The following is a 27,954-nucleotide window of genomic DNA, read 5'->3' on the forward strand; positions in this document are numbered from 1 at the left end:
CCAGAAGTTTGCGGGCTGCCCTTCACTTACAGAGAATCACTGTCATAGTGAGGTACCATGAATGAAAGTCTGTTCTATCGCTCAGGTGTGATGGGATAGAAAAAAAATGTGTTATCCCTTGTTTTGGAACCAAGATCTCTTGATTCTTGGTTAGAATGTAATACCATAGTGTGTCTGGAATCCACATAGCTGCAGAAGATGGTGATCTTTGGATTATTTTAAGAAGGCCTGAAAAGCAAAGGCATTGCAGCAAATAATTTCTGCAGTGCCTCGAATGCAAGGGCAGCGAAGGGATGCCCCTTGATTCTCTTTCATACAGGATCATCGCACTGTTTGAATCATGATAATTTGTGACTTTTATTTTTTCTAACCTTCCTCTGTCAGAAACTCATTTTAACCAGCAGTGCCAGTGTCATCTTTGAGGGCGTCGATATCAAGAATGGAACTGAAGACCTTCCCTATGCCATGAAACCCATTGACTACTACACAGAGACTAAGATCTTACAGGAGAAGGTATGTACCTTGGAACTGGTTGAGTGAGCAGACTGAAGGGTTTAGAATCCTAAGAAAAATGTTTATGAACTTATGAAGTTCATATTCTGAGGCCTATGTACCTGACTTGAGATGTAAAATTTATGGATGAAATTAAATTTAAAAATACTGTGAGAGGCCGGGCATCGTGGCTCAAGCCTATAATCCCAGCACTTTGAGAGGCTGAGGTGGGCGGATCACCTGAGGTCAGGAGTTCGAGACCAGCCTGGCCAACATGGCAAAACCCCATCTCTACTAAAAATACAAAAATTAGCCCAGCATGGTGGCAGGCGCCTGTAATCCCAGCCACGTGGGAGGCTGAGGTATGAGAATCGCTTGAACCTGGGAGGCAGAGGTTGCAGTGAGCCGAAATTGTGCCATTGCACTCTAGCCTGGGGGATAGAGAGAGAGACTCTTGTCTCCAAAAAAAAAAAAAAAAAAAATACTATGAGAACAGAAAACACTGTGTTCTGAGTGTTTTCCAGGAGTATTTTCCTTGTTTAAAGGTCACAGTTATCCCATCATCACCAGATTACAGATGAGGACTGTGGTGCACAGAGAGACTCAGAACCTTTCTAAAGCTGTGCAGCTAGGAGGTGGCTGACTCCAGGCAGTCTGTCTCCAGAGCCTGCACTCCACCCTCAATGCCATGGGAGCTTCCTCCCTTGCTATGGGAATGTACAGCAGTTGCAAGTGTGCAGACAGGAATCAGGCTGGAGGCACCTTCCTAGTGGCACTCTCGCCCCCTCCCTGACTTAGAAAAACAAACAACGGAAGGATCTTGCTTTATTTTAAGGAAAAGTACTTTTCCACTTGGCAAAACAGCTTCATCAAAGGGCACCTGATTTTAGTGTGGTTGGATTCAGCCGCAGTCGTTACCAAGCCTTCAGGCTGCCGGGGCTGTGGGGCCCCTGACAACTGCTAGCTACAGATGGGGATTGTCACCCTGAGGCCATCCTAAGCTGCAGATTACAGATGAGGACTGTGGTGCACAGAGAGACTGGGATAGCTCACCTTAACTGGGTAGCTGTGAGTATACCCCTCCCAGGTGTGTGTGCAGTGTATCACATCCACTGAGGATTTCTTTCAAAGCCAGTACATACTGAACTGGAGCTGAACACTGACCTGGCTACCTGAGAGCCAGCTGCCTCCCGGCTGTTTGCTGTATATATATATATATATATTTTTTTTTTGAGATGGAGTCTCACTCTGTCGCCCAGGCTGGGGTGCAGTGGCATGATCTTGGCTCACTGCAACCTCCACCTCCCAGGTTCAAGCAATTCTTCTGCCTCAGCCTCCCGAGGAGCCGGGATTACAGGCATGTGCCACCACGCTCAGCTAATTTTTGTATTTTTAGTAGAGACAGGGTTTCACCATGTTGGTCAAATGGTCTCGAACTCCTGACCTCATGATCTGCCCACCTTGGCCTCTCAAAGTGCTGGGATTACAGGCATGAGCCACTGTGCCCAGCCTGTTTGCTGTTGCTTCAGCTCAGAAAGTCCTGGCAGAACTGGTCCACAGGGAGACACAAGGGCCACCCAGACCAGGGGTGGAGGCTTGACCTTTGGCAAGCCACAGTCCTGGCTCCAGACTATGCTATCTCGCTCCTTGGAGCACCCATGTGCTCGAACTTGGCCCGAGGAGTACTAAAGCCTCCCTGCGCCTTGCAGGCAGTTTCAGTCACCATGGAGACCCTGTGCATTCTCAACCCAACATGCCGGATACTGACTGCCACCAGAGCTGAGCCCACCTAGGCTCAAGAGCTTCAAATGATGGCCTTGGCCCAGACCTTCAGTGTCTCGCTTATATCAACTTTGGGGTTCTCAACTGGAAATAAGCAAAGCCTTCAGATGACTCTAGCAGTAACTCACCTGGAGCCTCCTTTCAGCCAAGGTTGACACCCACTGTTGGCTTTATAGCCTTCCTGCTGATCATAAACCAAATGTGATGGGGAGCTAGGACTCCTCCACCTCTCCTCCCTTTAGTAGTAGAGATGAGCCTTGGTGGAGGCCATTTGAGGGCTTATTTAGTCATTTCCTCCATCACTGTGGAGACCAGAGGCCTGGCGGGAAGAGGAGGGCCAGCTCTGGGAATCTGTTGAAACGAGGCAGCTTTTCCATTGTTGAGTAGCTTAAGATCACTGGGGCCAAAACATAGACCAGCACTTTGCTACCATAGAGTAGAAATTTGAGGTGACATGACAGCAGGAACCATACTTACCAAGCATACAGACATGCACTGAAACAACTGACGTAGGCCATCTTATGTAATTCGCATGCAGCCCCATCAGGGTAGGTACCTTTATGATCACCACTTTTACCCGCAATAAAACAAATCCTTCGGGAAGTTTTGTTACTTTTGAGGCAAAACCCATTTCTCTGTACTTTAGGCTCTTGAGTTCTAGTTTGTCCATGAAGTCACACAGAAGACACCCTTTCCTCACAGTGGCAACAGGAGCACTGGCTCTGGACCAGGCACTGCTCTGAGGACTTTACATGTCTCGGCCTCCTTTGCCCCCCAGCTGCTGGCCTGTTTCTCTCCAGGCATGGTCTTCAGACCCTTCACCTTCTCTGACCTTCTTCTGGGCCCACTTGGGTTTCTCAGAGCCCTCCCCTCGGAGGTGGTACTCAGAATTGCCCGGAACAGACCTGGCCTGGTGGAAACGTGGGCGGCACATGCAGTTCAAGGCACTGGAGGCTCATGGCTAACTTGTTTGCCAGAACCTTCAGATCTTTTCCACAAACTGCTGCCGAGGCATGTCTTCTGGCAGTGTTGATGGATTTTAGCCTTTGAACCCAAACCGGGGCCTTCTGATTTGATCTTACCGGTTTTTGCCCGGCTGTCTGTCCTGCATTTTCAGATTTTGGTGTGAGGGTGGGTGGGGTGGAGAGGTAGCCCCGAATTATACCAGCCACTGATGTAGGGTGTCAGCTCAAGGCAGACCACTGCTCGGTGGCCACATGCCAGCAGAGTGTGTCATCTGTCTGTCCCCCACGAGTGGTGCTTCTCACCCGGTGAGGCACTCTCTTGGCTTGAGCCTAGGAATTTGCAATGGATGTGCTCCTTCTCCCACTCTCCTTCAGGCAGTCCTGGGCGCCAACGATCCTGAGAAGAATTTCTTAACCACAGCCATCCGCCCTCATGGCATTTTCGGCCCAAGGGACCCACAGTTGGTACCCACCCTAATCGAGACAGCCAGAAACGGCAAGATGAAGTTCGTGATTGGGTGAGTCAGCCCACAGCGGCTCTTCCCTGTCCTTCCTGGTCCGTGCTCGCGTTCAGAGAGCACTTGGCAGGAGCCAAGTGGCATTGTAGCTCTTTTCTTATGTGACTGTCTTGGTCCATGCAGGCTGCTGTAACAAAATACCTAATACTGGGTAACAAACAACAGACAGGTTGAAGGCTGGGAAGTCCAAGATCAAGGCGTTCCCAGATTGGGTGTCCGGTGAGGCCCTGTTCCTCATGAGTGGCACCTTTTCACCATGTCATCACATGGTGGGAGGGGAAACAGGCTCCCTTGGGCCTCTTTTATGGGAACACTAATCCCATTCCTGAGGGCAGAGCCCCCATGACCTAATCACCCCCTAAAGGTCCCTCTTCACAGTACCATTGCATTGGAGATGAAGTTTCAACATATGAATGAATATTGCGGGGATACAAAGATTCAGGCCATAGCAGTGACCTTGTCTTCTGTCCTCTGTATTCATTTCTTGTAGTTGCCATAACAACTTGCCACAAAGTGAGTGCTTAAAACAACAAATGGATTCTGTCACAGTTTGGGAGGCCAGAAGTCCACAGTTAAGATGTTGGCAGGGCTAGTGCCTTCTGGAGGTTCACAGGGAGCATCTGTTCCAGGCCTCTGCCCTAGCTTCTGCTGGCTTCTGGCCATCCTTAGAATTCTGTACTTGGAGAGGCATCACTCCTGCCTCTGCCTCCCTTTCACATGGCTGTCTTCCTTGCTTTCTGTGTCCAAATTTCCTTCTTATAAGGACATCATTCCCTGGATTTAAAGCCCACCCTACTCTAGTATGAGCTCAGCTTAACTAATTGCATCTGCCGAGCCCTTATTTCCAAATAAGGTCACGTTCACAAGGTCCAAGTAGACAGAAGCTTTGAGAGGATACTGTTCAATCCAATGTACCCTCTCAGGTAGGCTGGGAAGGTATTTGTGACCCTGTCTGGAAATTGAAGAAACCGAGGCTCAGAGGGGAAACAATGGGCCCAGGGTCAAGGGCCAGGGCTTGACTCTCCTTGCATCTCGGAAGGCAGGTGGGGGGGCATTACATTTCTCCTTGGGGAAAGCGTAGGTGGAGGGGCCTCCACAGGGGACAACAGTGTGGCTCTCTCCCGAGTAGGCCTTCTCTTCCTTCATTTCCTCCTTCTCTCCTCTCTTTCCTCCTTTTTCCCTCTGCCTTGCCTTCCTGTTTCTCACTCAGCCTCACTGCTACCCTGACTTGTCACCTTGAAGGATTACAAGGAGACTGGTCAGTAAATGGGAGACCAGAGCAAGGCGTTGGCCCCATGTCTCCTGGGAAGGGGCTGAAAAACTGCGACCCAAATCGGGACAGGAGAGACAGCACCAGTGTTGGCCATGCTGGAATGGGTGGGCAGGTCCCCCAGCTTTCAGATTCCACTAACCCTGAAGACCCAGGAGTCCTGGCCCAGTGTACATCTTTAACCAGTACAGGCATCCATGAGTGCCTGGACTGGCCTTGCCAAGTGAGGTGGCAGCCATTCTGCAGGTCACAGTCTCTCAAATGCTGAGACTTGGGAGCAGCCCTGGCCTTCGTGCAGGGGCTCCCAGTACGTATTCCATCATCCCTTGTGCACCTGCAGAAATGGGAAGAACTTGGTGGACTTCACCTTTGTGGAGAACGTGGTCCATGGACACATCCTGGCTGCAGAGCAACTCTCCCGAGACTTGACATTGGGTGGGAAGGTAAGGCCTGCCACACCCGTCTCTGCACAGGTGCCTTTCTGTGGGTTTCTTCTCCTTGCCACTGGATTTGCTGGCAAGTTGCTCCTGTGATCCTGTATTGTGGAGGATCTGTATTAGGACCCCCTGTGCCAAGGTCAAGCCCCTCTGATAGAGCATGTGGTGTCACTGCAGCATCACATCACTTGGGCAGCCAAAATTGGGGAGCTGATGAGCTGGGATTGTACAGACATTCAGGACACAGTCCTCTGTGGCTCCCTGACCTGGCTGCCCACCTGTTGGCATGGCTCCTCGTGGCAGGAGCCCATGTAGATTGGGCAGGGTACTTGCTCCTCACCCTTTCTCCCACTCATTCCTCAGGTCTCTCCCTCCCTTGCTCTTTGGTCCTCTTTTATTCTCCTGAACCTCTACCGTTTTCCCACTGATAACTTTCAAAGAAGTTGGGAGTAGGGTGGGTGTGGCTTTTTTTTTTTTTTTTTTTTTTTTTTTTGAGACAATCTCACTCTATCACCCAGGTTGGAGTGCAGTGGCGCGATCTCAGCTCACTGCAACCTTCGCCTTACTGATTCAAGCGATTCTCGTGCCTGAGCCTCCTGAGTAGCTGGGACTACAGGCCTGTGCCACCATGCTCAGCTAACTTTTTGTACTTTTAGTGGAGATGGGGTTTCACCATGTTGGCCAGGCTGGTCTCAAACTCCTGACCTCAGCTGATCTGCCCGCCTCTGCCTCCCAAAGTGCTGGGATTACAGGCGTGAGCCACCATGCCTGGCCCGGGTGTGGCTTTTGATTTAAAACAAGCACAACTCCGTCAAGAAATGTAATATGAGCAATTCATTGCATCCAAAGATATGTAGATGAGTTTTACGATGATTAACACTTATCGAATTAACAAATGTGCCTTTCCAAGTGCAATCTATGCTTCACTTAAAATCCTGGCTCATAGATAAAACTTTCATCATCTGCCCTTTCTACGCCTTAGCAGTTGTGCAATTGAGGGCAGGCCACATGGAACGCTGCAGCAGTTAGGCAGTGAGGATGCAATCTGCATGGGCTTAATAGATGCCTCAACTTTGGGCAGGTGGGGGTGGTGTTTCTAACTTCTTGTTCTTGTTCTCCCGCCAGGCATTTCACATCACCAATGATGAGCCCATCCCTTTCTGGACATTCCTGTCTCGCATCCTGACAGGCCTCAATTATGAGGCCCCCAAGTATCACATCCCGTACTGGGTGGCCTACTACCTGGCCCTCCTGCTGTCCCTGCTGGTGATGGTGGTCAGTCCTGTCATCCAACTGCAGCCCACCTTCACACCCATGCGGGTCGCACTGGCTGGCACATTCCACTACTACAGCTGCGAGAGGGCCAAAAAGGCCATGGGCTACCAGCCACTAGTGACCATGGATGATGCTGTGGAGAGGACCGTGCAGAGCTTTCGCCACCTGCGGAGGGTCAAGTGAGGGACACTGGAGGCTGGGCTCTCTCGACACATTCCCCAGCCAGTCACTCCTTCCCCTGTGGAGTGAAGAAATAACATCCTTCGAATGAGTTTGCTCTGAGCCTGTGACTCCTCCTGCTAGGCAGAGAGCGCACCCTACTACTTCCATGACAACAAAGGCAGTAAAAACAGATATTTCTTCCTTCATGGAATTGGATTTGGATTTCTTGAAGCAGGCAGCTTCATATTATACTGATTTGCTCTCTGTCTTTTTGTGTCTCTCTATATACCCCCTCCCTTGCCCCCTCTTCTGGGTTATACGTTTCATTCCAGTGTCCTTATACATAATCAAGGAAGCTGTAGGAAGCTACAACGCATTTGTTAGTTGTGATGCAGACCAATACTAGAGTGAAGCCTCTAGACTTTGTGCAAGATACTGCATCTTCAAAATATCCTGGAAGAAAAGCAGAAGTTGTTAACACACAGGTGAGACTTTACATGTACATTTCATACTAACCGTAAGCTTAGAGCAAAAGCTGAAAGCTGAAATGACTAAGTCAGTCTCTGTTGCTTGTTCAACTCCTTACATGCTTCCACATTCTCTTTCAGGTACATTGCTGTGCCTGCCTGCATTGTTTTTTGTTGTTGTCGTTGTAGAGACAGTCTGAGTGTGTCTCTGTTGCCCAGCCCAGAGTGGACTGGCTAATCACAGGCCCAGTCATAGAGCACTGCAGCCTTGAACTCTTGGGCTCAAGCAGTCCTCCCACCTCAGCCTCCTGAGAGCAAATGTGCGCCACCACACCAGGCTTGCACTGTTTTCACAAAACATTTATCAACAGAGTTCTGTTGTTTTTAGAGGCAAGGCAGTGATCCAGCCCAGTGGCACGCTGTTTGATCTGTTCAGCTCCTCTCCTAATGTGGGACACTGGGCTGGGTGATAGTAAGCCAGGGAAAAGGGGCTGCTTGCCTGCAGCTTACCCTCAGAGCCCTTCAGGCCTGTTTCCAAAGGGCGTAGCACAGAGGATAATTCCTCTGAATGAGGAGACACTGTGCTGCCCTCTGCTGATGGGACAGGGGGATAGAAACATAAATAAGACAGCCTTTGCCCCTAAGGCACTTAGAATCATGGACTTAATATATGTTCACAAGCCGCTATAATACCAGGCAGGACATGATACACACACTTAAGACGCGGTGGTACACATTCAGCTTCTGTTGGGGAGATGATGCCTTGAGTCGGACCCTGAAGAATGGATAAGCAATCAAACTTACTGTTGGAGTTGGCATTTCAGGCTAAAGATGTCAGAGTGTCACAGTCAGTGGCATGTCATAGTTTAATTAGCAGCACGTTGTGTTTCTTAGTGGTCCATGAGATATAATGGTGTCTTAGATTCAGTGAAGGACAGACATGCCAGCCTGGTTTGGGGTGGGAAGCCAGCCAGACTGATGGTGCAAAGCTGAAGGGGATGTACTTTTATCTCCTAGGCAGTGGGGGCCAAGAATCCAGGAAACCATCATGGCTCTTACGTGGAGCCTTCAGACAAGAGGCAACAAAGGCCCATGCAATGATGGAGTTGGGCGGGGGCAGTAGCGTCGGGGGTAGAAATGAAGCCTTACAAGAAATGGCCTGGAAGGAGTCGGAGCTCAGCACCTGATTTCCTGTGGGGAGTGAGAGGGAGGGAGGAGGCCACTCAGGCTGGAATGAAGCTGCAGAGCAGCTCTAAGCTGGTAGGAGGATGGTGTCGGGCCCGGAGTGGGTGAGGCCAGCAGACCTTGCTGATGAGCACCAAGGGCCAAATTGCCCTCGGCTTCGACCTAACCACTTGCTCAGGAAAATGCTAGCTGCCATCTAGACCAAAGATGTCCCTCATGGAACCTCTTCTCTGCCCTCTCTGTTCACTCATTCAGACCACACATATTCGTTGGGCCCTGCCCTGCCCTGCCCTGCCCTGCAGTGGTGAATAAAACACGCAGCCCACAGACCAATATATTATTCAAAACTGCTACAGGTTCCAAAAAAGAAAAGTGCAGGGTGCTATGAGAGCGACATAGGGCTGCAAGCAAGCCTAGCCGAGGTGGCGCTCACGGCAGAACAGTTGCAGAAGCAGTGTCTGCTCAGATCCGAACGATGGGGCAGTGCACAGAGACCCTGAGCCCCCCGCTGGCCAAGCTAACGCCCTCCCCACCGCTCCTTGTATTTCCCTGCATTCCTGACCCAGACCTATCTCGACCCACCCGTTTGGAGAAAGTCTAACCACCAGGAAACCGCAATCTCAGTACCCCCTGAGAGCTTGTTAAAAACCATCAGGCCCCACCCCGGACCTACTGAACTGAGACCCTGAGCTTGGGCCAGCACTCTCTTCGTAAGCCCTGCAGATGGTTTCTGACCAGTGAAGGAGCCTTCCTACAGGTCACTGAGTCCAGCTAGAACCTCCCCTTGGCCACAGCAAGACTGAACTTGCCCTACTCACAGGCCCAGGGCCTGGGGGCCACCCCCCCCCCCCATTTCTTTCCTGAAAGCTGATGGCTTTGCAGCACACTGCCCTAAGATGGCATCCTGGAGTGTGGATCCAGGCCTGTGCCTGTCCCTCATGTCACATCCCATCTGGAGAATTGGGGCCAAGGGAAGGCAATTGTCTCCCAGACTGGAGACAGCTAAAAGCCCTATTGCCAAGTGCTGCGTGTCCTTTGGGATGATCTCATTCAGTCCCTCTTCCTTCCCTTCCCTATCAACACTGACCTAGGTCAGGTGTCCTGGGACAACCGACCTGATCTGTCTGCTTACTCTCGCCCCTCCTCCCATCCAGCTGCTATGTGTACACCCAGGGTGTCCTGTCTCTCCTCTGCTAAAAACACTAAAGCGGGGCCTGATTATCTCCCAGCCCACGTTTCCAGCTCCTTCCACTGGGCTTCACACCTGCTGTGTTGTAGCCAAATGGAATCATGGTTTCCTGTTCACACCCTGTCATGCATCCCCTGCTCAGGCTGTCATGACTGCATGCTGTGTCCTCCCCCCACTGTGTCCCAGGTCCAGAATGGCCCACTCCCTTCCCCTAAAAAGCCGAACCTAATCCTCCCAATTGGAAACCACCTATTTTCTCTGGATTCCCAGCCCTGGGGCTCCTGACCTGTGCCTAATTTTGTGTTTCCTATTTGTGCTTTTTCCCGCCCCCACCAGGCCAGGAGTTCTTAAGGACAGAGGCAACCACTGTCCCCACAGCATAGTGGGTGCTCAGGAAACCTCCCTGTCTTGTAATCCTGGAGTCACAGTGCAACAAAAGAAAATGGTCCCAGGAATGGGGAAAGGCACAGCCCATGAGACTGGGTTGAAGCAGAGAGAGGTTGCCAACCTGACATTCGGATGGGGACTTGGGAAGTCTGTGAACTCCATAAATTCAATGCAGCCTTTGGATTGTGTGTGTGTGTGTGTGTGTGTGTGTGTGTGTGTGTGTAGGTGTGTGTGTGTTGGCATGAGAGGGCACATGGCTTTCATCAGCTTCTGAAAGAGGACCGTGGCCTAATAAAAACTAGTGAGTGGAGGGGGACCAGTAGCTGTCGGGGAAGGGGCCAGGAGAGACATGCCAAGGGCAGAGTGGGGCTCCCAGGCCTCATCATCACGCCGTCTGTGTGTGTGACTGACTGTTCCATCATGGGGTCCGTGGCTTCAAAACAGGGAAGCACTGGAATCCACGAGGAGGAGGGCTCGCCAGACAGGACGGCAATGGTTGAGGCCTCTGGCCCCAGCCCTCTGGGCTGTGGTGCCCATTGCCCCTGGAAGATTCCTAGCTTTCTGGATGAGACAGCCCTTGCTGGTAGAAAGCTCTACCTTCTGCTGAACTGAAACACTATTGGATGTGACTTCACTTGTCCTCCCTCATCTCCTCCCTCACCAAACCCCAGCAAATGCAGCTTACACAGGTGCTGTTCCCTCCAGTATCCCGCAGTTCCTCAGCGGCACCATCCTCTGCTTGGCTTACCTGCCTCAGGGCACCTGCTCCTGCCGGGCCAGCCACTCTTCAAACTGCATCTCCAACATCATTTATTCTTTGCAGTTGTCCCCCACAGGTCTTTCTGGCTTCATACAATGGCTGGCCTACATCTCCATCAAAGCACTTCCTCTGTCACAGGGCAACCATCTGCTTAGCTGCCCAGATAGAACTCTACAAACTGTTTTGCTCCTCAAGGACTTTTGATTCGTTACCTGTTCCAGGGAAGTAAGGGTGCCCAGTTCGTGTGCCAAGACTCCAAGGGCATTGACAGGAGAAAGCCACCAACTCATTGGCCAGCTGGGGGAGCCCCAGAGAAAAGAGGCCATGGCCAAGGGCACTCAAGGGCAGTTAGCAGAGCCAGGGCTGGACCACTAGCTCGTGATCCCCTAGGCCAGCACACCCCAGGTCACCCATTCAGATCCAGGGAGCCTAATGCCACATAGGTGCCCATGCGGGAAGGAGGCAGTCAGGATATGGGCTCCAACCTGAGGTTCTCTTAACACGAAGGGCTGAAAAAGCACAAATGGATCATTAGGAACTGTAAGAAAGAAGATATGTTGGCAGACACTAGAACCTTCCATTCCAGTATGTACCTATTTTCACCAGCACTGCCTAGTCATTGATCGTGGAAGGCTCCAAAGGATGGTGGACCCAAAGTCAAGACTCTGCCAGCTCTGCCTCTTACCGGCCCTAGGAGGTTTGTTCATATTAACTCATTCGGCCCAGAGAATTTCCCAGAGAACTTTCTAGAGTGACTGGGGTAGGGGAGAAAAGGAGGGAAGAGGATGGAGGCCTCTCACCTTCTTTTGTCCTGTATCACAGCCTGGCTCCCAGCAACACTTTTGGGATGCCTCTTGGAGCAGGTACTGGGAGACATGCACACCACTGGCGTTGTTCTCCATGGTGGGCAGGGGGAACATCAATTCAAAAACTTTTAACTGGGCATCTGCTGTTTCCAAAGGGATGCAGAAGTGACCAAGATAGAGCCCTTGCCCTCAAAGAGCTCACAGTCCCATAGAAGAGATGAAATGCAGACATTAATAACCCAAGCGCTCCTTCCTTTAAGAGCGGAGGTCAGCAAACTATGAACTCAGGCTCCGATCTCACTTGCCACCTGCTTTTGTAAATACAGTTTCGCTGTCACACAATCACATCCATTTATTTATGTATTGTCTAAGACTGCCTTTTCACTACAATAGCAGAGTTGAGTAGTTATGACAGAGGCCATTTGACCTACAAAGCCAGTCAAAATATTGACTATCTTGCCCTTCATAGAAAAGGTTTTGTGATGGAAGAATGAGGTCAGAGAAAAAAAGAAGAAAAGGAAAGGTTTGTCAACCCCTGCTTAAGAGTGACTGACAGGCCATGAGCACATGATGCTCAGCATCACTAATAATTAAGGACGTGCAAGTCAGTACCACAGTGCAACATCACCTCACCCCATTAGGATGGCTACTATCAAAACAAAAAAACAGGCCGGGCACAGTGGCTCATGCCTATAATCCCAGCACTTTGGGAGGCTGAGATGGGCATATCACTTGAGATCAGAAGTTCGAGACCAGCCTGGCCAACGTGATGAAACCCTGTCTCTACTAAAACTACAAAAAAATTAGCCGGGCATGGTGACAGGTGCTTGTAATCCCAGCTACTCGGGAGGCTGAGGCAGGAGAATTGCTTGAACCTGGGAGGCAGAGGTTGCAGTCAGCCAAGATCACACCACTGCATTACAGCCTGGGTGATAGAGCTTGGACTTGATCAATCCCTGGAGGGTGACAGGGTGATATTTGTGTTTGGATGGTGGGGAGAGTGCAGGGAGAGGGACCAGAGGTGGGGCACCAGTGGGGAACTACCTCTAGTCCAGGGGAGAGACGATAAGAGTGTGTCTGTCCTGAGGAACTGGCAGTGGGGCTATGGTGCAGACATAATGGAGAGATGCTTCTGTGCAAGAATGAACCATCCATGGTGATTGATTGGATGTGGGGCTAAGGGAGGGGAGGGGAAAAAGAGAATTAGGAGACTGAAGCTTAGAAGAATTGGTGGCCAACCATGCCTTCTGCTGAGCTAGGGACCCAGGAGAGGGCGAGATCTGGGCAGCAGCAAGGAAGAAGCCGAATTCCATTCTGGCCATAATGAGTTGAATGAACCTTGGCAGTTTCCAGGTAGAAAAGTCTAGAAAGCAAGAGATAGTTGCTTCAGACATCTTGGCTTATTGCTGCTACCGAAAGCCACAGGAAAAGCAGGAGGATGAAAAAATGGTACCCCGAGACTTAAGAAGTGAACCAAATACCCAGGTGTCAAGGAAAGCTAGGGAGGAGGGATCAAGCTTGAAAGGATGGTCAGCAGCGTGGGTGGTGCTGGGAAGTTAAAAGAGGCTGAAGACTGAACAAGGAAATGTCTCTGAAATCTAACACTGAACACCCACTTTATAATTGGCCTTGTGCTGGGGATAAGAGCCACCGTGGTAGACAGTCTATCCAAGAGCCTTTCCAGAGCTCCTGATCTAGCTAAGGGAAAGAACCACAATTGATTCCAGCTGAGCTAAGTGGCCCCAGGGAAGCTGGAGCACAGACTATTTGGCAGTACACTTGTGCCCAGCATGGATTTTCATACCCTGCTCATGGACTTGTGTCCTTCATCCTCCCTTCCATATTCTTCCTTGATGGTGCTCTTCTCAACTGTAGATTTTCTTAGACCTTTCAGGGGCCCATCCAGCTTCTGACCCAGACAGTGCTAGCCAGGCTGTGGGCACTCTAGGTTTGTTGAGTGGTTTTGACGGGAGGAGATTAGAGGAAAAGCCAAAGATGAATGCTGAGCAAAATGACAGGAGCAGGGTTGTGGGAAGGAGAGTGCCTCCTCAGTCAGCCAACGCCTTCCCAGGTGGTCAAGCACTTTCTCCTTGGATCCTCAACAAGCCTGTTGAGTCCAGCAGGGTCTCCCATTATCCCCATTTTGTATAGGGAAGCCCAAAGCTTCAGACAGGGAAAGGGGCTTTCTGAAGATGCACAGTGAGTTAGGGACAGCATCCTTTTCCTCAATGGCCTTCTACTCTCTTGGGATAATGTTGAGTGGCCTGAACTCCTTGCCTATTCACTGGCTGGGAACACTGGATGTATTCCTTTCCTATGACTGCTGTGTCAGATTACCACCAGTTGAGTGGCTTAAAACAACGCAAATGTATTATCTTACAGTTCTGGGGGCCAGAAGCCCAAAATCAGCTTCACTGGGCTAAAGTCCAGGAGTTGGAAGCTCTGAGGCTTCTGGAGGCTCTGAGGGAGGAGTTCCATTTTCTTTCCTCTTTTGAGCTTCCAGTGGCTACTTGTTTTCCTTAGCTTGTGGCCCCTTCTTCCATCTTTGAAGCACATTACTCTAATCTCTGCTTCTATGGTCACATTTCCTGCTCTTCTGTAGTAAAATCTCCCTCTGACTTTCTCTTATGAGGACACTTGTGATTACACTTAGGGCCCACCCAGATAACCCGGGATAATCTCCCCATTTAAAGATCTTTAAATTGATTGCATTTGCAAAGTCGCATTTGCCATATAAGGTAAGAAGAGTAACAGGTCTCAGGGGACCTTCATGTGGCCATGAAGCTGGCTAAGAGAGGCAAAGCCCTTGGGTAAAGTGCCGCCTCACAAAAGACCTTGCTTGGCTTCAATAGGCTGAGGACCTTGAGCAAACTCTGCTAGATCCCTACAGCCCTGTCTGCCAGAACTATCCAGATCACTCACTGGGCTGGTTTGGCACCAGCCAATGATTATGAAAACTGTACAGAAGCCACCAATAGGATGGTGCCAACTTAGTGCTAGAAAATGTGGGAGGATCGGCAGGGCAGGTTCAAAAAGGCCCAAGAATCCAGCGGCCCAGGTGAGCAAGTGCCTGTACCAGCACTGCCTCCAGGCTCGGGACTGGGGCTTCCGATCCTGGGTCTGGACTTCAGGTCCTGCAGGGGAGGGACTCAGACTTACACATCCTCTTTGTACCTTGTTTGCTGCTGGGATTAGAATTTAGGGGAGTGAAGTTCAGGGACTAATCTAAGGCCTCCCAGCCAAAGGTCATCTAGCCACAGCCCAAACAAAGGGGCTTCTGACATGGTCCTAGGTGGTACTGAGACCAAGCCTGCAGAGACTGGACCCTGTGAGAGAGGCAAGGCAAGGCCCCAGGGCACTGCAGGCTGTTCAGGTGAGGGCATCTCATGCCACCGTGGAACCAGGAGCTCCCAATGTCCCCGTTCTGTTAGCAGTGTCTGATTGTTGAGTGTCTAATTGCTCACTTCTCCAAAGCCAGCTCTGGCTCAGAACCCTGGGTGCTGAGACACTGCCTTTGGTGAGCATGAGCTGCTCAGGAGCTTTAGAGGGACTCCTGCTGAACTGGGGGGCCTCTCTCTGCAATGCCTTCTGCCCTGTCTGCCTGCCTGACTCCCACATGTATCTCTATGGGCTAGTAGCCTGGTCGAGTGAGGCTCCCCTCTGTGCCTGTCCAGCTTGGCACCAGCTAATGATTGTGTCCAGGAGCTCTGGACCTACCTCTTTCTAGACCAAGGAGTCCTCAAAGGCAGGGCCTGCTGGGAGCCTCCCTGTGACCCCTGCAGTACCAGCACAGGCATTCGTGCCATGAGTTGACTAGAACTGAAGAGAAGGGAGAAGCTTCCTGGGGGTGAGCAAGAGGAGGCCTGAGAGCCCAGGAATAATGGGAAAATAGTAATGGCCCAGGGCTAAAGGAATCCTCCAGAATCCGAGTTCTGTGGATCCAGGTTGGCCTGGGACTGCCTGAGGATGGGGCAGGCCCTGCCCAGAGGTCTCTTGGAGCCAGCCTCCAGCACCTCCTCAGCCTGACCTTCCTCCTTCAGTGTTTAGACCTGAGAGAGCAGGCTACGGGTCACGTAGGTCAGCCCTGGATTGCTTACACAAGTGGGCCAAGACTCCAAGACGGGTTGAGATTTGGCCAAGGTCTTTGAAGAAGGAATGCCCATTCTTGAAAGAAGAGCTATTACAACTTCTGTCTCCTTCTAGAGTCTTCTTTCCAGCTCTTCCTAGAAAAGCATGGCCCTCTTAGTCATTCTCAGGCTCCTGTGCTGAGAACAGGAGTGAGGAAGGGAAGCTCACAAGAATGAAGCACCCACTGGCCACTGGAGATCAGATGGGCACTATTATATATGTTGGATAGTATTCCTCCAAAAAATATGTTGAAGTCCCAACACCCAGTGCCTGTGAATGTGACCTTATTGGGAATGAGAATCTTTGTAGATATAATCAAGTTAATATGAGATCATTAGAGTGGGCACTAATCCAACATGATGGTGTCCTCATAAGGAGAGACAGAGACACAGACACATGTGGGAAGACAGTCACGTGGAGATGGAGGCAGAGACTGGAGTGATGCAGCCACAAGCCAAGAACACCTGGGGCTACCAGAAGCTGGAGGAGACAAGGATCCTCCTCTAGAGGCTCCTGAAGGAGCATGGCCCTAATGATACCTTATTCTTAGACTACCGGCCCCAGAACTGGGAGATAATTCATTTCTGTTGTTTCCAGCCCCCCAATTTGTGGTACTTTGTTCCAGCTACCCTAGCAAACTCATACAGACACTTTCACAAATGTCTCACAACAGCCTCGCAGCCAGGCAGAGGTGGCAGCATCAGCCCCGTCTTCTCATTCTAATGTCAGCTTCTTGCATTACCTCTCCAGGCTTGCCACCACCCCAACTGTGAATAAACAGTGCTCCTCATCTTCAAAGCCCTTTGGAAATACTAATTAACTCTCGGCTAATTAGATGAAAGAACGTGAAGCTCTAATGACATCATCTCCATTCTGTGCCCAGATCTAGCCACAGGCGAAATCTGGGACTGCTGGGCTATAAGCCTTGTCTTGTGGAAACATGTTGTGCCCACGAAACATGGCCGGGGATGGCTTTCCACTCACTTTAGCTCCATGGGCTTCAGAAAACAGCCAGCTGTGGGCATACTTGGCCAATCAAGCATGCATAACACAAACGGTTTCTGTGATTAAGAGTTTGTGTGGGTGTGTGTGCGCGTGTGTGTGAATCACATACCTTTGCACTCTGCACATCACCGAGATTGTCTTATTGGCCGTTCTAAACAGAAGCTTACAAAAACATGTGTACTTTCAAATATTCCTCAGAATGCCACCCTGTGATCCTGAGGGCCTGTGTACCCCCTGCCTTGTAGAACCAAGAAGAATCCCTCTGCGTCCAGGGCCCCAGGGGGTGAGCATCAGTTTTTCTGGGCAAGTAGCTGCGTGCGAGGCCTGGAGGCAGGAGTCTGCAAGTCAGAGGCCGTCTGAGCCAGGAGCCAGAGCTGAGAGAGATTCTGACCAAGGCCAGAGGGCGTGAGGAGGAGGCGCAGGGCTGGGGCTGTCCCCACCACAGCAGGGTCTTTGGTGGACAGACAGTAGGCATGCTGCAGTGGACAGAAGCAGGAGACGAGGGTTAGAATCCTGCCTTTGACTGTGCCACTCATTCACCTGGACGACAGTGACAGGCCCATTCCAGGTCTCCCTGACTCCATGCGGTCTCTCCATCCTCTACCCTATGGCCAGAAGCACCATCCATGCACCAGGCAGATCTGCTCCTGGCACTGAACACTAAAATCCTCACCCGTGTGTCCCAGGGGATGGACTTGAACATGACGGGTACTACAATGACCGTCTTTGTTCAATAACAAAGAAAGAAAGAAAGGCCATTCCTGCTCAGTTATCTTTCAATCCTTCAGATCCTGAAAAAAAAATCAAAAAACTAGAAAAAAAAAAAAAAAAACCAAAAACCTCAGAGTTCCATGCTCTTAAGGTTTTTGACTTTGTATTGAAGCATGATATACACTTTAAAAAGTGCATGTCATACGTAAGTGTACGGCTTGATGACTGCTCACAAGGAGAACATATCCATGTCAAAGAACCCAGACCGAGAAACAAGATGGCCACTATCCTGACATCTAGCAGCAGAAATTAGTTTCACCCATTTTTCTGTTTTATTTAAATGAAATCGGCCGGGCGCAGTGGCTCATGCCTGTAATCCCAGCACTTTGGGAGGCCGAGGAGGGTGGATCACCTGAGGTCAGGAGTTCAAGACCAGCCTGGCCAACATGGCGAAACCCTGTCTCTACTAAAAACACAAAAATTAGCTGGGTGTGGTGGTGTGTGCCTGTAATCCCAGCTACTTGGGAGGTCAAGGCACAAGAATCACTTGAGCTTGGGAGGCGGAGGTTGCAGTGAGCAGAGATCACGCCACTGCACTCCAACCTGGGCGCGACAGAGCGAAACTCTGTCTCAAAAAATAAAAATAAAAAATAAAAACAAGAAATCACTCTATACGTGTTCTTAGGTGTTTGGCTTTCTTCTCTCAACATTATGTTTGTGAACTGCATCCATTTGTTTCTACACTCATTGTCATTGCTATAGAGCATTACATTGTGTGAAGATAGCACAAATTACTTGTTCCTTCTACCTTAATGGGCATTAGGGTTGCTTTTGGCTATAACAAATAGTTCTGCTCTGGGTATTTCTTGGGTATATGTCTTTAAAAACATCCGTAGGCTGTTGAGTGGGAACCTGAAAGTGGGATTACAAAGTCAGAAAGTATGTGTGTATTTGGCTTCAGTGGGTAAGCTGAGTTTCCCAAGTGGTTGTACCAATGTACCCTCCCCACCAGTAAAATATGAGTATTCTAGTTGCCAACAGTTAATATTTTCTGTCTTCTTAATTTTATTTTATTATTTATTTTTTTATTTGTTTTTAGAGACAGGGTCTCACTCTGTTGCTCATGCTGCAGTGCAGTGGTGTGATCTCAGGTCACTGCAGCCTCCCACTCTTGGGCTCAAGTGATTCTCCCACCTTAGCCTCCCGAGTAGCTGGGACAACAGGCGTGCATCACCGTGCCCGGCTACTTTTTTATTTTCTAGTTTTTTGTAGAGAAGAGGGTCTCACTCTGTTTCCCATGCTGTTCTCAAACTCCTGAGCTCAAGCAATGCTCCCACCTCGGCCTCCCAAAATGCTGAGATTACAGGTGAGCACCACTGTGCTCAACCTGGAGTTGTTTATTTGTTTGATGTATTCTGGATGAGGGTTTTGTTGAAGATGTGTATTGTGAAGATCTGCCACATGTTGAGTATCCTTTCACTTTCTTAACAGTGTGTTTTGATGAACATAAGTTTCTCACTTTAATATGGTTCAATTTGTCACATATTTGGTCACACTCAGCACTTTTTGTGTCACACTTAAGAAATCTTCGGCTGTTGCAAGTTCACAAAGACACTCTCCTATGTTTTTCTTGTAAAAGCTTTATTGTTTTACCTTTCACATTTAGGTCTGCAGTTTGTCTGGAACTGATCTTTTTAAATGATGTGTAGTAAGGATTCATAGACATTTTTTTTTTCCCATATGGGTACCCAATTAACCCAGCACTTTTTGTTGAAAGGCCAATCCTATTCCCACTGCCCTGCCCTGTGGTGCTAGTGTATCTTTAGCTTCTCAAACACTTGCTAACTCCCTGATTTGGTGTTGGAAGTGTTAATGGGTTAAAACAGTTCAGACCCCAGTTATCAATCGAACACTTATCTAGGTGTTGTTGTGAAGGTGTTTTGCAGATGCGATTAAAGTCCTTCATAATTGACTCTAAGTATGGAGATTGTCCTAGATCATCTGTGCAAGCCTCAACCAATCAGTTGGAAGGATTTAAGAGCAGAGCTGAGACTGCCCTGAAGAAGAAGAAATTCTGTCTGTGGATTGCAGTTTGGGCCCACATCCAAGAGTTCCTGCATGCCCTTCCTGATGACCTGCCTTATGGATTTTGGACCTCCCCAGTCAGCCCCCACCACCACATAAGCCAATTCCTTGCATAGATATCTTAATATGTATCTCCTACTGGTTTTCTTTCTCTGGTGGAACCCTGACTGATACATGCCTCCATCTCCCAAACAAGACCCAAATGGTTTTAATAGTAAATTCACTAGCCATTCACCACAGACTAGGCAAAGAGGGAACCCTGATTAATGGGAATGGAATGGAAGAGGAAAATGAGTCTAATCTCAGTCATGAACATAGATTTAAAAAAAAAAAAAAAAAAACTCTACAAAATCTTAGCCAAGTGGCCGTATTCAAAAGATCTTATGCCATGACCAAGTTCATGTTGGTATACACTGCAATTGCAAACCAAGTCTTGCCAGGCCAACTCATCTTAATGGAAATGAAGAAATTCAGTTGAGAACGGTGGCAGACCAACAGTCAAACTTTTGAATGAAATGCACTTTAATTCAATGTCCTCATCCTTGAATGTCTTCATATCTTTACTATCCTTGGTACTTTCATGCCCCAGGACCCAAAGCTGAGAAACCAGCTTGAGGAAGTATCCTGGGCCCACAACTGATTTGGTTCCACCCCTACGTCTCTTTCCTAAAACTCCCTGTCTCACTGTGTCCACCTCACTCAGAAGCAGTAGTCCTCAATCCTTGGAGCACACCTGAGTCTGCAGGGATACCTGTTAAAAATGTGAACTGTCTCCTGGGGCAGGTTAGTTGACCCAGTGGACTCACGTCTCTGAAAGGTTCCAGCTGACTTGCATTGGTGTCCAGGCTCACCCACTTTCCAGCTGTGTGGCTTTGGGCAAATGACCTCCCTGCTCTGAGGCTCAGCATCCTCCTGTGAACCACATAGCCTCCCTAGCCCAAAGGGGAGGGAAGAGTCACAGCTCCTTTGCCCACCAGGCAGGGTGCCGCATGGTGGTAAGGGCAGTAGCCAGTGGGGAGCAAGGGAAGATATCCTTTGGGCAGCCTGGGTCCAGGAAACACAGCTCTGCCTTGCTCAGCCCCAGGAGGAGCCGCACTTCTGTCAGGCTCTCAGCAGGGTCAACAGGAGCCGCCAGGCTAAGTTTACATCCTCCTGAAAGAAAGACAGCCATGGGGCATTTCCTGCTGGGGACTGGTGAATTCCTTGCTCTCCTTGCAAGCAGCCAAACATTCAAAGTGAGGCTGCCAAGTTCAAGTCATCCTCTGATCCTTCTAGAAATATCCTACTAAAAGCCAATCACATGTTTTCTTTCAAATGTGTCATTTTGCACAGATGTTTAAACTCTGGCATAAGCAGCAGGTTGCATCAGCCTCTCTTATATCTAAGGCCTGCAGGATCCCAATAATTTAATGTTGACCAAAGGAAGAAAGCCTCCTTACAAAGTGGCAGAAAGAAGAGGATCTCGAGAGGGTTTTCTCAGGACACCTACTAACAGAAGCACTGTGCATCATGCCCAGCATGTAGTAAGCCCTCAATAAATATTAGCTGTATTATTAGTATTGTTAGCACAGCTCCCATGAACAGTCCCTGATGCCGCATGTAAGTGGCTAATTGAGCAATTTGAACTCAGTGGGGTAATAATCTTGGAAGTTAAGAGTCCGGGCTCTAGAGTAAGACAGCCTAGGTCCAAATCCCAGCTCCACCACTCACTAGCCCTTCCGTGCCTCAGTCTCCTCATCTGTAAAATGGGGATAATAATAGTATTTATGTCATAGGGCTGTAGCAAGGATGGAATGAGATGTTTTCAGTAGAGTGCTTGGGACAGCACCTGACATAAAAAGCATTAAGTCAACATGGACCCTCAAAACACCCCCTTCAGCTGAACTTTGTCAAATCGGCCTTGCCCATCTATTAACAGAATCTTGAGCAAGTTTCAGAAGTTACTGGTGTCTTGCAGTTGTTAAAACTCAGACCAGATTAAAATGCCAATCTCAGACTCAGTTTCATTCTTCCCTACCCAATGCAGTGCAGCTTCCCTGAGCCCCTGGCTGCTCTGAGACCCTCCTGCCACCCTACCCTGTTTGGGAAAATGAAAGGACATGCGCCGGGCGTGGTGGCTCACGCCTGTAATCCTAGCACTTTGGGAGGCTGAGGCGGGCGGATCACGAGGTCAGGAGTTCGAGACCAGACTGGCCAACATGGTAAAACCCCATCTCTACTAAAAATACAAAAATTAGCTGAGTGTGGTGGCACGTGCCTGTAATCCCAGCTACTCAGGAGGCTGAGGCAGGAGAACTGCTTGAACCGGGACCCGGGAGGCGGAGGTTGCAGTGAGCCGAAATCACGCCATTGCACTCCAGCCTGGGCAACAAGAGTGAAACTCTGTCTCAAAAAAAAAAAAAAAAAAAGACACTGGCTGTCTCATGGGAAAGGGGGAGGAGTGGGGGAAATATGTGAGCGCTTTTGAAGGCTCTTTGAGACTTGAGTAGGTTTCTGCTCCTTGCCTCAGAGGCATCTTAACAAAGGTGACTCCTGACACCTTCCTGTAGGCTCCTTTCACGTGGGGGATCTCTTTGAGGGGAGCTAGTTGAAGCTCCTTCCTGGCCTTCTCTGATCATCCAACACACACTCAACCATTCCCATACTGTCTAGGTGATATCATGCTCTCCCGTGGCCTCAAGGGGCCATCACTAGCTGCCTCTGCCCCCACGAGCTTGGCCTCTACCCTGGACTGTTCCTCTGAGCCCCCGCCCTGTGATGTCCTAGTGTCAGCTCATCTTATCCACTTGGTTGCCACACAGGCCCCACAGCCTCACTGTCTCCCAAGTGAAAATCAGATCTCTACCCTATTCCCTTCCCCCAACTGTTGCCAGTGGAGTCTCTAATTCCTGAATAAAAGATTTGTGCAAGTAACTAAGACCAGCAGGCCCCTCTGTCTCTCCTTCCCAGCCCAGGCTCCCATTGGGCAAAGCTCATTCCTCGCTATTATGCATACCAAACACCTGTCCTTCAATTTGGGGCTGGGGCAAACAGTTTAACTCTCCAGTCTTAGGAGGAGAGGTCTCCCTTGTCGAAGATGGGAGTGGAGGCCAGGGAACAGGGAGATGAATGTATATCCCAGCTACGTAGGAACATTTCTGCTGGTGCAGGAAACCTACATCAAAGTGGCCACAAGATGAGCTAATAGAAGATGGATAAACATGAGTCCATATTTACTGCACTTTATGTGGAATCTTGACCGTGTAGGGAGGGAAGGGCCTGCCTGTGCCATTCTCCTGCTCCCACCCCTTTTTCCCAAGCTGAGCAGGAGCCCCCTTGGGTCTTGGGATTGACTTTATAGCATTTGAGATTCTTATCTCTTCCTTCTATTCTTTTGAAGTACATGATGACACTCTCTCCTTCCTCTGCCTTTTCCTCTGGAGAAATATAAGAAAGGAATAAAGACTTAAATTTGTCTGGAAAAAAACTGAGTCCAACTTTTACAAGTAGAGAATAAACTACAAACAACTTCAATCTGATGGTCGACTTTCACTGACAAGGCATTTCCTCCTTTCCTCTCCATCTCCATCTCTCCCTCCTTCCCTCTTTTTCTAAACATCTAGCAGCCTCCTTAACTGCCCTGTAGGCATAGCCCTGGCTAATACCTGTGACTGGAGGAGCTCTCAGCCACCTAAGGTAGACATCATTCCACCATGCCAGGATGCAAGCTGTAGGCGAGGCCTGAAGCTCAACAGATCTTGGAATCCCCCTCTAAATGGGTATGGTCTCTGCAGAATTCATGCTCCCCTTCTAGTCTATTCTTCTGAGGACCATCTCTTTCTATTTTTTCTTCAACACCCTCTGCCCCTCCACTGACTCCCTCTCCCATCACTGCTACTCCTCCATCCTCTGGCTACCAGTTTTTGCCTCAGTACTAGACGGCTTTTTACCAGACTGAACTCCTCAGGGTCCAGGCCTGGCTCAAAGCAGGTGCTCAAGACACAAGTATGGGCCACTGGAAGCCCTGTATCATGGAGAGGGAGCAGGGAGTAGGGCTTCAGGAAGCGTCTGCAGGAGTGACGTCATGCAATCCACTACGATTCTGATATTTTAAAACAAATAATATGTATGACTTTTTAAAATGTCATGTAAAAACATGATTTAACCTGTCTTTAAAATATACCAGGTATTTACCAGGTTCGTACTTGTGAACAAATATTGTCTTCATCCAAACGTTAAGAATGGCTAAATGCCATCATGTTCCTTCCTCCAAAGCTACCCTCTTGGAAAAGACAAACTTGTCCAAAGAGGCTGCCTTAGCCTAGAACCCAAAGGACTTTGTCACCTCCATAATTTAGAGACACAGCACGAACAAGCTTTGCCTGCCACCTCACACCCCCGCCACGAGCCTGGCATACTGGGCCATTGCAGACTGGATGGCAATACCGGGAGACATCTAGGTGTGACTGTCTACCTTGAGTTTAGAAATAGGGGCATTTGCAAAATGGCATCTCTTGCTTCTTTCTGTTCTGGAAATGATCATCTTTTGTTCCCTCCAATGCTGACTGAGCATTTGGTGCGCGCCAGCCCCTATATCTGTTACCTAAGACTCAGGGAGGAATATAAGCTGGTTTCTGCCTTCTAGAGCTCATGGGCTGTCAGGTAGACAGAGGAAAACCCAGTCACCACCACATGATGTGCTCATGAAGGGACTGAGTCATGTGTGTTGGCTTGGCAGTCCCTGGTAGCTCAGAAGGGCTACCATGAGGAGGAAGCATTTTCTTCTGGTGGTCTCTGAGAAACAACCTCTCTACACTGTCACCAAGTATAGCAACACCTGCCCGTGTCCCTTCACCTGAGTGAAGTCTTTGTTTGTTTTAGATAATATTAATTCTTTCTCAGTTCAGAGTGGCCCCTGATTCTGCCATACAAGTGTGTAGTAGATAAGTTCACGTTCCGGGTCGCTAAGCCTTTCTGATTTTGCAGTCTTTATTTCCTTCTATCTCTCACCTTTACAGACTTAAAAGTGCTCCACTGGAAACATAGGTTGTTTGTTATCGGAGTTTTTTGGCCTCTGACACCCCTTTGGCTCCTTAGTTGTGCTCCTCAATTTTCTCTGGGCCTTCTCGGGGGCTGGCTTCTCCTTCCCACATGCTTTATAGGAGTGACACATTGCTCTTGGCTCAAGGCACCACCCAGAAGCAGAAGGAACTCTCTCCTGGGCAGCACAGTAACTGGCATGGACTCAACAGCTTGGAAGCTCCCCAGCCAGAGGAGGTCTGGCACAGATTGAACGGGCTTGTTGGGAAGTACTTGGGGGCCTCAGAATGGCTGAGTGGGGTGGGCCCACAGCAGCAGGGGCTGGCAGGGCTGGCTTGAGTGTTAAGAATAACTCTTTTCTGTTGTTGTTTTTACTAGTGCTTTTTTATTACGAAAGTAATACACTGCCATAAAAATTCAAAGAGTACAGAAAGGAATAAAGAGAAAACTCAAAGCATCTTCCTACTCAGCCCACACAAACCCACTTCCTAGAGGCAGCAGCTATGATCAGTTTCATGTGAAACCTTTAAGATAATTTTATGCATATGCAAATGTAACAAATATAAGAATGCATTTTTTGCAAATTGCTTTTCTTTTCTTTTTTTTTTTTTTTTTTGAGACGGAGTCTCGCTTTGTCGCCCAGGCTGGAGTGCAGTGGCACCATCTCGGCTCACTGCAAGCTCCGCCTCCCGGGTTCACGCCATTCTCCTGCCTCAGCCTCCGAGTAGCTGGGACTACAGGTGCGCACCACCACGCCCAGCTAATTTTTTGTATTTTTAGTAGAGACGGGGTTTCACCGTGTTAGCCAGGATGGTCTCGATCTCCTGACCTCGTGATCCACCCGCCTCGGCCTCCCAAAGTGCTGGGGTTACAGGCGTGAGCCACCATGCCCTGCACAAATTGCTTTTCTTTAAAGGAAAAAAAGATATGCCCATTTTTTAAAAAGTCAAACACTAGAGAAAACACAAAATAAAACACAAAAAATAAAAACAAGGAAAAGACAACTCTCAAAATCCATGTCTTAGAAGATAGCAAGTGTTGACACTCTGGAAGTGTTTCTCAAAGCCTTTGGGCAATTTGACAGAAGTGAAATCACACTACGCTGCCTTGTAAATTGCTTTGATGCAAACTGCTATTTCCCTCTTTCATTCAACAATATATTATTGGCATTTTTCATGCCCCTAACTAGAGATCTAAAATCATCACCTTGATTGATCACATAGTATCCTGTTATTACTTTGGAATGGATCTTCTGATAGAAACTTACCTTGTAATGAGTTTTTAAAAATATCATGAATAATGTTGCAATGAGCATACATGTACTTAGTTATCTCCCCCTGATGCAGTTACTAGCTGAGGATAAATGCCTAGATGCTAGGGTACTGGCAATACAACCCCAAACCACAGTGAGCTGACACTTTCTATCCACTGCATTGAGAAAATAGAACACATCTGACAACACCAAGTGTTGGCAAGGATATGTAGCACTGGGAATTGTTTAGGCAGGAAAGTCAGTGTTCTGTTGTCAGATTGAACGTGAACATAGCCTGTGACTCAGCAATTCTGCCCCAGGATATATTATGTAGATGGTTCATGACTTAACAATGGCCAGACTTACGATTTTTCCACTCTACTGTGATGTGAAAGCGATACACATTCAGTAGAAACCAAACTTGGAGTCACATACAACTATTCGGTTTTTCACTTTCAGTGTAGTATTCAATAAGTTACATGAGTTATTCAACACTTTATTACAACATAGGTTTCGTGTTAAATGATTTTGCCCAACTGTAGACTAATGTAAGCATTCTGAGCACATTTAAGGTAGGCCGGACAAAGCTATGATGTTTGGTAGGTTAAGTGTATTAAATGCATTTTCTACTTAGGGTATTCTGAACTTATGATGGAGTTACATCCCTATAAACTCACTCCACATCTGGGAATGTTAAATGCTGCTAACATGTCCAGTAAAATTCAAAGTGAAAACTGCTCATTGGATTTAGTAACATAGAGGGTGTTGATGACCTTGACAAGAGCCATTTCTGTGTAGTGATGGGAGTGAAAGAGAAGGGAGGAAGGGGACTCTGAGAAAGTGTAGAGAATTCTCTGAAGCATTGTTGCTGTAAGGGGAAGAAGGGGAATGAATGGACAGTAGCTAGAAAGGAGTATGGGGTCAAGAGAAAGGTTTTTTAAAATGGTGGGAAGAATTCCAGCTTGTGTACATGCTGAGCAGAATGATCCGGTCAAGAGGGAATAATTGATGGTGCAGGAGAAAGAGAGAAATGTTAGCAAGATGTTCCTGAGTAGGCGGCAAATGGGATTTAGGGCACAAGCAGAAAACTTGACCTTTCATCTGCTTCAGGACACATCGTTCTCTTGTACCAGGATGGGGCAGAATGTATAGATAATGGTGCTGTGGAGGTAGGGGATAAAGATGTTTATATGCATCTCGTTTAATATAATATACATATATACTAATTTTCTATGTCAGATAATAAAAAGAATTTTTAAATGTTAGCATTGTTGAGTCCAAGGGATACCTCATCATTCATTTTGTGACATATTTTTAGATCACCACCCAGAAGGTTGCCCTGACTTATCCTCCCACTCTTAGAGCCCCTGGGGCACGAGAGTGCCCATTTTCCCACACCCCAGGTAACCCAAGGTTTTGCAGATTTGTTTTAAGTTTTACATACCTGAGGCAGGGGTGGAAACAGTTGACTTTCTTTGCATTTCCTTCATATGCTAATTGGTGACCCGCAAACCTTCTTTTGTGATTATCTGTTCCCTTTCTTGGTCCTTTGCTGATTTTCCTACTGGGTTGCTTTAAAAGGAGTCCTTTTTTATTTTCAGAAGATTAAGCCTTTCGCTGTCATATGCAGTTCAAATAACTCTTCCTCATTTGTCATTTGTCTAATGACAGTTATGGTGGGTTTTGCCATACAGAAGTTTTTAATTTCTCCATCTTTTATGGTTTCTGGTTTTCATGACATACTTAGAAAGGCCGTCCCCACCCCAGGATTCTTTCTCATACTTCTATGGTTTCATTTTTTTTACATTAAATTTCTGAGCCATCTGGAGTTTATTGTGGTGTGGAGAGCGAGGTAGGAAATCTAGCTTGTTTTTCCAAATGGCCAGTTATTCCAACATCATCTCTTGAAGGATACACTTTTAATCCACTGATTCAAAATGCCACCTTGATCACACACTACATTTGAAACTACCCTCTAGCCCTCCCTTTATTAATTTGGCAGCTGCTTCCTGTGTGCCTACTCAGGCATCATACCAGCATAAGGTGTGTTTCCTACATC

At 48.5% G+C, this 27,954-nt stretch overlaps 1 protein-coding gene across 15 annotated transcripts in view; it reads left to right on the top strand.

Annotated features, from left to right (window-relative positions):
- The window catches only part of NSDHL (NAD(P) dependent 3-beta-hydroxysteroid dehydrogenase NSDHL), a 35,515-nt gene extending 28,346 nt beyond the window's left edge, over nt 1-7,169 (top strand). For all 15 annotated transcript variants that reach the window (XM_015444161.2, XM_074028924.1, XM_065538351.1 and 12 more), the window contains 4 exons: nt 385-513; nt 3,615-3,757; nt 5,368-5,470; nt 6,590-7,169. In XM_015444161.2, coding sequence (XP_015299647.1) covers nt 385-513; nt 3,615-3,757; nt 5,368-5,470; nt 6,590-6,922 — 708 coding nt within the window. In that variant the 3' untranslated portion in view covers nt 6,923-7,169. The remainder of the gene's footprint in view (nt 1-384; nt 514-3,614; nt 3,758-5,367; nt 5,471-6,589) is intronic.
- Nucleotides 7,170-27,954: the final 20,785 nt, after the last annotated feature.

Source organism: Macaca fascicularis, chromosome X (assembly GCF_037993035.2).
Source record: "Macaca fascicularis isolate 582-1 chromosome X, T2T-MFA8v1.1".
NCBI lineage: Eukaryota > Metazoa > Chordata > Mammalia > Primates > Cercopithecidae > Macaca > Macaca fascicularis.